The sequence below is a fragment of the Arachis stenosperma genome, chromosome 4 (assembly GCF_014773155.1).
Source record: "Arachis stenosperma cultivar V10309 chromosome 4, arast.V10309.gnm1.PFL2, whole genome shotgun sequence".
Classification (NCBI taxonomy): domain Eukaryota; kingdom Viridiplantae; phylum Streptophyta; class Magnoliopsida; order Fabales; family Fabaceae; genus Arachis; species Arachis stenosperma.
Window position 1 is genome coordinate 88,312,404 of NC_080380.1, and position 10,630 is coordinate 88,323,033.

Consider the following 10,630-nt stretch of genomic DNA (forward strand, 5'->3'; position numbering starts at 1 on the left):
GCAACACCAAACTTGGCTCCTTGCAATACATACCAATTATTCAACAGTTTTATTGAAAAATCTATGAAAAGAAAACTACCTCAGGTTGGGTTGCCTCCCAACAAGCGCTTCTTTATTGTCACTAGCTTAACATTCTTAATTTTTGCTTCATGAAAGCTGTAGGTTATGTTGCCTTGAACTTTCTCTTCTCATTGTGGGCTTCCCTTCCGCTATCTCTTCTTATGGGATTTATTTGTGGTGTTTTCCCTGGATGATGGCTTCCAGTTCCATAATCTTCTCACTATCTTCTCTGATTTCCTTCTTTTTTCCCCACCTTGCAGCTTTTTCTTTTTCGTTGTCTTTTGATTTGTCTTCAGCGGTGTTGGGGAGGGTAATTTCCTTCTTCTTACTTGCTTTTGAGAATTGCTCAGCCAATATCATAATGCTTTCTTCAAATTTCTTAAATGCTTCCATTTGATATTTGATTTCCAGGGTTTGAGCTTCTATAAGTTTCTCCGTCATCGTCTCTATGTTAGAGATTCTCTGAGATTGTTGTAAGTATGTGAGATGGGCTGGCTATTGTGGGGAATCTCGTGAATTAATAGCATAGGCATTGTGTGGGTAAAATGTGGGTATGGAGGGGATATTCTGGTGATGTTGTGAGTTGTTATGAGGTTGGGGATGTGTGTTTTGTGAGTGTTGGAAATGGTTGACATTATGTGTTTGGTAGCCTTGGTTGTTGCTGAAGTTGTTATGACTGAAGTTCTTTTGTCCTTGATTTTGGTATTCCTCCATTCTTAAATTAGACTGAGGCCTCCAGCATGGGTTATGTGCATTTACTACAGCAACTTGTAGCCAATCAATTTTTCTGGCTATCAACTCCAGTTGTTGCAGAGTTTGTTGGTGCATCTGCTTATTTTGGTTCATAACTGCATTTACTCCTTCAAGATCTACCACTCCCTTTTCTAAGCTTGCACTATGGAGCCTCTCATACGAGTGTTGCTTGTTGGCTCCCATATTATTGAGATCTACTGCTCCTTGGGCAGTTTTCATCGCTTGGAGCAGGCCTTCTAAGAAGTAATCCAATGCCTTTCTTGTTTGAGGGGTCAGTCCTTCATAGAAAGTTCGGAAGTTCACTTTACCACTGATGACCTTGTATCTTTCCCACGCCTTAAAGAGGGGCTCTTCTTCTTCTTGTGTGAAAGGTTGCATCACTTTTTTCGACTTAGTATTCCTCGGTGAAAAGGCATTGTTGGGCACTTCTTTCGACAGATTAGAGGGATTTCCTTCCATCTCTTGCTTCCCCTCTCTGTTTTCAAAACATTTCAAAGTCAAAAAGTGTGGATCCATTGCTTATGTCTCCTGGTATAAAAGTCAGAAACACTAAAAGAGGGTTTTGTAATGTGAGTGAATTCAGGGTTAGTTCAAGCAAAACTTCAAACAGTTAGTGTGTTAGTAGAGACAAAGTCTCGAACAGTTAATGAATTAGTCAAAAATGAAAAAAAAGTGCTTGATCTAGACCACCACTTCACTTAATCATTGTCAATCTATTTCAATCCCCGGAAATGGCGCCAAAAACTTGATGTGTGGAAAATGATCCAACACAAAACTCACCGGCAAGTGTACCGGGTCGCATCAAGTAATAATAACTCCCATGAGTGAGGTCAATCCCACAGGGATTGAAGGATTGAGCAATTTTAGTTTAGTGGTTGATTTAGTCAAGCAAACAAGAGTTGATTTGAGTGATTTATGATTGACAGAAGCTAAATTGCATGAATTGTAAAGGGAGAGGGAAAAATTGCAGTAAATTAAGGAGCTAAGAAATTAAAGTGCTGAATCTTAAAGAACAAGTAAAGTAAATGACAGTAACTTAAAGTGCAAGAAATGTAAATTGCAGAAACTTAAAGTGCAAGAAATGTAAATTTGCTTGAATGTAAAAAGGGAATTGGGAGTTGTGATTGCAGAATTTAAACAAGAATAAGTGAATTGCAATAAACAGAAGAGTAAAAGATGAATTGAAGTAAAGTGGATCTTGAACAGAAAAGTAACAGTGATTGAAGATTTAGAAACAGAAAGTAAATGTAGCTCAATTGCAGAAATTAAAAGAGAGATTGCAGATCTCAGAAGTGGAGGAGACTAGAAAACAAGTCTAGATCACAAATCCTTCCTTGATCCAGCAAGAACAATTGCAAAAGAAAATAGAAAAATGAATTGCAGAAGAAATAAAAGGATGAAAGCAATAAACAGAAATTGAATTATGCAGCAAGAGTAAACAAGAGATCTCAAGGTGAGATTGAAACAGAACTTCTTCAATTCTCCACCCAAGATCCAAAGTAAGAAGTCAAGAGTGCTCAAGCAAGAACAAGGAAGAAGAGAGATCAATTCTCCTCCCCAATTCTCTAAGATCTAGAATCAGAATGAAAACTCTCCCAAAACTACCAAAAAGAAAAGTTCAAAAGTAAGGTAAAAATCTAAAAGTAAAGAAAAAGGTAAAAGGTAAAAGGTCCTCTCTAAATCAAACTAACTTCTATTTATACACCTTCTATTTTTGGATTTTAGAATTTGGAATGGGCTTTTTAATTTGGTGAAGAATTGAATTATATTGGATTTTTAATTGAATTTCCAGCCCAAATGTTGCTCCCAGTAGAGTGCTCTGTTCTTGTGGAGAGCGCAGCATTGGGCTTCACTTCTTGGTTCTTTTGTAGCATGCCAAGCCTGGGGTGCATCAGGATACCGCTCCGCTCTTGTGGAGAGCACAGCATTGCTGCCTTGGTGCTGTCCTGCGCGCGCAATTCCTCCCTGGCCGTGTCAAGTTGTTGCTTGAAGAGTAGCACTCAGCTCTTGGTGAGAGCCCAGCACTCCCTTTGCTTTGGTGAGGTCCCAAGTTCAAATCCTTGGGGAAGCATTGCTGGCCAATTTCTTTTGTGAAGGAAAGCAAGCTAGCGCATGCTTTGAGTGGGGCGTCCTTCGTTCAAATCCTTGTGAGTGCACTTAAGCCAATTTTGGCTTATTTTCCTGCAAGGGTAGCACCTCTTCCCCCTTTTTGGTCATGGGTTCGACCCTTGTGGCTTACACTAGCAAAACTTTTCCTTGAATTAATTTTTGGGAGGAGCCCAATAATGCTCTTGACAAGAGCACAGCGCTATATCTCTCCCCCTCTTTCTTGGTTCAAAAATAGTGCTCAGCTCTCAAGGAGAGCGCAGCATCCAAGCCTTGCTTCCTTGGTTCATTGTTGTGCTCCCTTGGAGAGCATTGTGCTCTTGGGGAGAGCGCTGTAGCTTCCTCTCTTGATATGCCACGCTTCTTTGTTGCTTTTGCCACACTTTTCTCTTCCTTGGGCCACGCTTCTTAGGCCATGCTTTCTTGTTTTTTGTTTCTTTTATTCACCTACAAGTAATCAAAACAACCAATCAAAGTATCACAAAATTCACAAAGCCTAAAATTCATTTAAAAACCATTTAATTTTAGCTTAAACTTCATGATTTTGTGTCAGTTAAAGGGTGGTTGATTGATTCAAATAAACCATGCAATTCCACTCCAAATTACTTACTTATAATGCAAGAAAGTGCATAAAAACTAGTGAAACAAGTAAAATTAGCTTGGAAAATAAGCATATGATGACTTGTCATCAACCACCATAGGTGATGCAGGTGGAAACTGTCTCTCAACAAATTTCCTTCGGCAAGTGTACCGAATTTGTCGTCAAGTAAAAACTCACAATAGAGTGAGGTCGAATCCCACAGAAATTAACGGATTAAGCAATCAATGGTTAATTGATTATCCTAGTTAGACAAATCATATTGGAGTGATAAGTAGCAAGGAAATGTAAATGGCATAAAAGTAAAGAAAGCAATAAAGTGCAGAAAAGTAAAATGGCAAGAAAAGTAAATGTAAGAACTAAAAATAAAATGAACATTGGGATCAAGAGATATTGCAATCCTCCAGATCAAGTTCATTCTCATCTTCTTCCTCAATCAATGCATTCATTGATCTCCTTGGCAATCTTAAGTGATCGAATTACAATTACTTGTAATTCAATCTCTCAAATCTTGATCAATAGCTAATTCCTTGGTCAATTGCTCATGAGAAGAGATGAAGTATGGTCACTGATTATACCACATGCATTCCCAAATCAAGTGTTGGAGGATTATAGTCACATATCCTTCCAAACCTAATTTGGTACATGAGAAAGCATTTCTAGCATGATCTCTTCATTCCTCTTCCAAGGTTCTGAAGAGATCCAAGTATGAATAGCTTCTTTTCCAAGATAACTACCCAATTGGATAAAGATCGAAAGCTTTCAAGCAAAATTAAGAGAAAAGATAGAAGAAGAAGAATAAGAACTACACTTAATCCATTGAATCACAATAGAGCTCTCTAACCCAATGTAAAGAGTTAGTTGGTCATTGCTCTACCAAAATAGAAAAAGAAAGAAAGTGCAGAGAAGTAAAGATGAAGATTAAAACTGAAAATAAAACTTCAAAATTCATAAAGGAAAAGTACAAAGAAAGAAAAGGAAAAGTGTGTGAGGGGAGGGAGTTCGAAGACCCCTCTTCAATCCCTTAATTCCCGAATGCCCTCAATGTAAAGACTAAGGCCTTTATATAGGTTCTCCTAAATTACAAAATGAAATTAAAAGCAAATTACAATTAAATGAAAATTTCTATTCTAGATGCTTCTTGTGGTCTTGATTGGTTGACAATTGTGGGCTTGCTTGCTTGAGCTTTGAAGTGGGCTTGAGAGAGAAGTGAGTAAAGTTGAGGTCTAGGTGTCAATGTTAGTGCTACCGTTAGCCACACTAACGCTACAAGTGTGGCGTTAGTACTGAAGTTAGTGTGGCTAACGTCACACTTGCTACCAGTTGGTGTTTTTGGGGCTTAAAAGATGCCTCTGGTTTGTGCTCCAATTTCATGCCTACTATAGAGTATTATGTATCGTTGGAAAGCTCTGAATGTCAGCTTTCTAACGCAACTGGAATCACCTCAATTGGACCTTTGTAGCTCAAGTTATGCACCTTTAAAGTGGACATGGTCGCTGGCATCGTCGCTAGCGTTAATGAAAAACTTGAGTGCCAATAACGCTAGCGACCAGGGCTTCATTATTGCCAGTTTCTGAAGTTCAAACTTAGTGTCCACCCCATACTATTATATATTGTTGAAAAGCCCTGGATGTCTACTTTCCAATACCTTTAGAAGCGCATCATTTGGAGCTCTACAACTCGAGTTACACTTCTTGGAAGGTGAAGAGGTCAGTTGGCCTTAATACAGGTTGATGCCATGTTCATCACTGCACTTTCGGGGCAGGTTTTCTCCCTCAAATTTAGTGTCAACCATGTAGTACCATATATGCTTGGAAAGCTCTGGAATCTTACTTTCCAATGCCACTGGAATCACCTCATTTGGAGCTTTGTGGTTCAAGTTATGCGTGTTTAAAGAAGGCATGGTCAAGCTGCCAAGTGGGACTTTTTGCCCATGTTAACTTCCACGTTAACTAAGTTAACGTGGGAGTTAACGTGGCTCATTGTGGCTTGTGTGGGCTCCTTCCAACGTTAGTGATAATGTTGGGTGTCACTAACGTTGGCGATCACCTTTCTTCTTCACGTTAACTTCCACGTTAACTAAGTTAACGTGGGAGTTAACGTGGCTTCTTGGGGATAGTGTGGGTTTCTTCCAACGTTAGTGACAATGTTTGGTGTCACTAACGTTGTCGACAACCTTGTTTCTTCACGTTAGCTTCTACGTTAACTAGGTTAACGTGGGAGTTAACGTGGCTTCTTGTGACTTGGCCAACGTTAGTGATAAAGTTGAATGTCACTAACGTTGGCGTCCCCTTTTCTTCTTAACGTTAGAGGCCACGTTAACTAAGTTAATGTGGCAACTAACGTGGCCACTTATGAGCTTGGTCCAACGTTAGTGATAATGTTAAGTGTCGCTAACGTTGGCTCCATTTCCTTTCTTCAAAGTTAATGCCACTAACTTTTCTCACTAACGTTGGGGCTTTCCTTCCTTCCACGTTAGTGCCCACGTTAGTGTAACTAACGTAGCCACTAACATGGCTCTTCTCTTCTTCTTTTGGCCTGAAGTCAATCAAACAAAGTGCATCAAAGTCTTGCTCTTAATCATGGGATCATGCATCATCCAATTTATCATATAATTCATGCATAATTCTCATGAAATCATTCAAAATTCACAATGTTTGTTTGAATCATGGTATGATTGCATTTTCAACTAAATACTTGCTTATTTCCTAAGAAAATGCATGAAACTATCCTAAAAACAGTAAAGAAAAGGTCAGTGAAACTGGCCAAAATGCCCTGGCATCAATAGGCTAAACCATGACAATGCCACACCTCCTAATCATTCCATTCGGACATCTTTTGAACAAAAATGGTTCATCCCACAAAAACTTCTTGGCTTCATTGAGTAGTTTTTCACTTGTTTCTTGGAGAGTTCTTGAGTAATTTGCTATGTCAGCAAACCAAGGTGCTTGCTGGACTTGGAAAAGATGTTCATCAGGAAATTTTTCATTCACTTGCTCTGGCACATCTTGATTGGCCTCTTGTGGCACTCTGGACAAATGATCTGCCACTTGATTCTCACTCCCCTTCCTATGAGTCTGCTTCTCCAACAACTCCTTTCCCTCTTGATTCTCTTCTCAACCTCCAAAGTGTTCTCTCTGACTCAGAATCAAAAGATGTGGACTCACCTCTTCTTCCTCCTGGCATAAAACACACAGAACCAAAAACCAAAAACAATTAACTCTACTGCTAGAGTGAGGTGAGTGTTAGTTTAAACAAAATTCAAACAGTTAGTGTGCTTAACAGAAATAAAAGAAAAATAAAAAAAAGTGCTTAATCTAAATAATCACCTTACTTAATCATTGTCAATCTAAATCAAACCCCGACAACGTCGCCAAAAACTTGATGAGGGAAAAATGATTCTATACAAACTCACCGGCAAGTGTACCGGGTCGCATCAAGTAGTAATAACTCACAAGAGTGAGGTCGATCCCACAGAGATTGAAGGATTGAGCAATTTTAGTTGGATGATGAATTTAGTTAAGAAAATATTTGATGATTTGAGTGAATTGTAATCAACAGAAACTAAATTTCATGAGAGTAAAAGGGAGAGGGGAAATTGACAGAAAAGTAAAGTGCAGAAGAGATAAATTGCAGAAACTTAAAATGCATGAAAGTAAAAGAGCTGAAACTTAAGTTACAAGAAAAGTAAATTGCATAAACATAAAGTACAAAAAATATAAATTGCTGAATCTAAACTGCTGAGAAATGTAAATTGCTTGAAGAATAAAGGGAACTGGGTGCTGGGATTCAAACAAAGCTGAAAATCTAAAGTACAGTAAATCAGAGAATTAAGATGAAGAGAATTATAGAAAAGCTGAAACAGAAATAAAAATTTGCAGAAGAAACAAACAGCAAGAAGACTTAGCTCAATTATGAAAAATCTAAAAGAGAAGTTGAAGATCAAAGAAGAGCAATAAGACCAGGAAGTAGATCTAGATCTCAATTACTCCCTTGACCAAACAGAAAATGAAAATGAAAACAGCAAAGGAAATTCAGATCCAACTTTCAATTCTCATAACTATATAAAAGAAAAGAAAATATGACTTTCAGATCAAGAAATTCAATGGAGTTCTTCAATCTCAATCCAAAAATCCAAAACAGAAAATAGAAGTTTCGGAAGAAAGAAAATGGAAAACAGAAAGCTTAGATATAATCCCAATTTCCAAATTCCAAAATGAAAGCTAAAAGTGAAAAACTAACAATGAACTAAGGGTCCTTAGTTCGAAAAGTAAAAAAAAAGGTCCTCTCTAAATCAAATCTACTCCTATTTATACACTTTCTATTTTTGCTCTTCATGGTTTGGAGTGGGCTTTTCCAATTTGGCCTTAAATGGATGGACCAGGAGTGGCTTGGTTCAAGTGAGGTGGGGTGCATGGGTTGGCTCCCAGGGTAGTGCTCTGCTTGGTTGTGTGAGCATAGCGCTCATTTTCCCTTGGCCTAACATGCTTTTAGTGTAGCACTCACTAAGTGAGTGTTGTGCTCAATAATTGAGCGCTATGTCTTGTGTTAAGTGCATCCCCCTCTTCGAGCCTTGGTGAACTCTTCTTCCATGCTGCGCTTCCTTCATTTACTTGGTTGAGAGCTCGAAAATGCTCACTTCTTTTTAGCATAGTGCTCACTTCTTTTAGCGCTATTTGAGCGCCCCTTGCCCTCCTTGCTTTGATGCACGCCCAGCTCTCTTGGTTGATTCATGAAAGTGCTCACTTTAGTGAGCGTTGTGCTCACTTATTTGAGCGTTATTTGAGTGCTCCTTACCCCTCCTTGGTTTGACGCGCGACAATGCTCACTCTTGTGAGCGTAGCGCTTGAATTTCTTAGCGCTACCCTTTCTTGGCCTTGCTTCATTTCTTCTCCTGCAAGCAACCACACAAACATGTCAAAGTATCACTAAATTCACAAGGTTTCTAATTCATTCATAAAATCAACTAATTCTAGCTTAAACCCTATGATTTTGTGTCAAATAAATTATGGTTGATTGATTTAACATAATCATGAAAATCCACTCCAAATCACTTACTTATTGTGCAAGAAAGTGCATAAAACCTAATGAAACAAGTGAAAAATTCTTGAAAAGCTAGCATAAGATGACTTGTCATCATTCATGAATAACTAGCCGTGCCATATGTGAGTACACATAGTTTGGTGGGCACCAAACTTGTTTTACATCAAATAATTCATGTGAAATTTTGGCTTTTGTCATTGTTAGTTTATCCATTTCAGGGAACATCTTATTTTCCACTTTTCACAAAATGATGCAAGATGTGGTTTATCTTTCCATGAATTTGAGTTTTAGAGTAACTATGACTTTCTTGAAACTTATAGCACATGTAGAACACCAAACTTAATTTTTGGCTATATACTTCAATAAAATGAATGAGTATATATCCTAAGATGGTTATATGATCACCATGTTTGGAAAGCCATTTTAAAGTGCCTTGAGGCACACCAAACTTAGGAATCAAACATATGCTTTAAAATAATGTATGCAGCCATCAAGCCTACCCATGAAAGCTCAAATTCATGTTAGAAAAACCATTAATTATTGATATTAAAATAAAAGAGTGCTCTTTTAGTGTCACTAGCTTGACATGAGTTCTTGTTAGGGTGGATGATGATTATAATGCCTCAACTTGTCTCCTCTTACTGTGAGCCTTTTTCCTGTATTTTGATGAACAATTTCTACATGCTCCATTAAGAGTATTTTGCTCACAGTATAATAATCATCATATCGTGGAGATGTGTCCTACTGTTGGTAGATTAGCCTCACTTTATTTCCCTCTGAGAACCCTTCAGTTGGAATTTTCTTGTTCTTCCACCATGTCAGGGCCTTTTTCTTGTTCTCCTTTCCTTTCCTTGGTGATCCTCCATTCTTGGCAGCAGATTTTATGTCAAGGGCCTTCTTCTTAGTGAGCAAACTTGTAACCTCTTCCTCAGCTTTCTTGTCCTCATAGCCCTTTTGTTTTTCTTCAATGTTTTCCTTCTATACTAAGGGTAAGCTGATGAATGATTCCTTGGACTTTTTCTACCAGTTTAAGTTTTCCTCCTCAATTCTCATGTAGCCTCTCTTTTCAGCCAGAGGTTGCATCTCCTTGAAGACATGTAAGGTGGTCTGCTCATCATGTACCCTCAAGGTCATTTCTCCTTTCTCCACATCAATAATGGCTCTTGCTGTGGCTAAGAAATGTCTTCCTAATATGATAGAATCACTTCCCTCTTTATCTAGATCCAGGATTACGAAATCCGCTGGAAATATGAACTTACCCACCTTGACTAAAAGATTTTCAACCACTCCATTGGGGATTACCATTGATCTATCAGCAAGTTGCAAGGACATCCTTGTGGGTTTAACTTCTTCTATAGACAACCTTCTTATCATAGATAAAGGCATCAGATTAATACTTGATCCTAGATCACATAATGCCTTATCAATGGACATGTTACCAATAGTGCAAGGCAAAAAGAAGCTCCCCGGATCTTTAAGTTTTGGTGGGAGACCTTTTTGAATTACTGCACTGTACTCTTGGGTCAAGTCCATTGTCTCCTTTTCATTCCAGCTTCTCTTCTTGTTACTGAGCTCCTTAAGGAATTTTGCATATAGAGACATCTGCTCCAATGCTTCAGCAAGTGGGGTATTGATTTCTAACTTCTTATAGACCTCCAGAAACTTAGGAAATTGTTGATCTTTGAGCTCCCTTTGCAACCTTTGAGGATATGGCAGAGGAGGGATGTAAGGTTTCACTACCTTTCCCCTGCTCTTGTGGATGCTCTTCCATGACTTGCTTTCCCTTCATTGATGCTTGTGGCTCTTCTTCCTTCTTCTTGGGACTTTCCTTGTCATGCTTGTCCTCCTCTACTTGCTTCTGGCCAGCACTTTTGTCATTCTCCAAAGTCCTTCCACTCCTTAATTGGATTACTTTGCATTCTTCTTTGGGGTTTGGAATGGTATCACTTGGGAAGGCATTGGTTGGTCTCTCAGCTACTATTTGCTTGGACAATTGTCCAATTTGTCTTTCCAAGTTCCTCAGTGAAGCTTCATGGTTCTTGTTAGCCAAATTTTGGTGCTTGATCATTT

The 10,630-nt window shown here is 38.6% G+C and overlaps 1 protein-coding gene across 1 annotated transcript; it reads right to left on the minus strand.

The window, feature by feature from the left end:
• Nucleotides 1-9,580: 9,580 nt before the first annotated feature.
• Nucleotides 9,581-10,162, minus strand: LOC130975180 (uncharacterized). The gene has a single exon (XM_057900005.1). The coding sequence runs from the start codon at nucleotides 10,160-10,162 to the stop codon at nucleotides 9,581-9,583; it is 582 nt and encodes a 193-aa protein (XP_057755988.1).
• Between the last annotated feature and the right edge of the window lie 468 nt (nucleotides 10,163-10,630).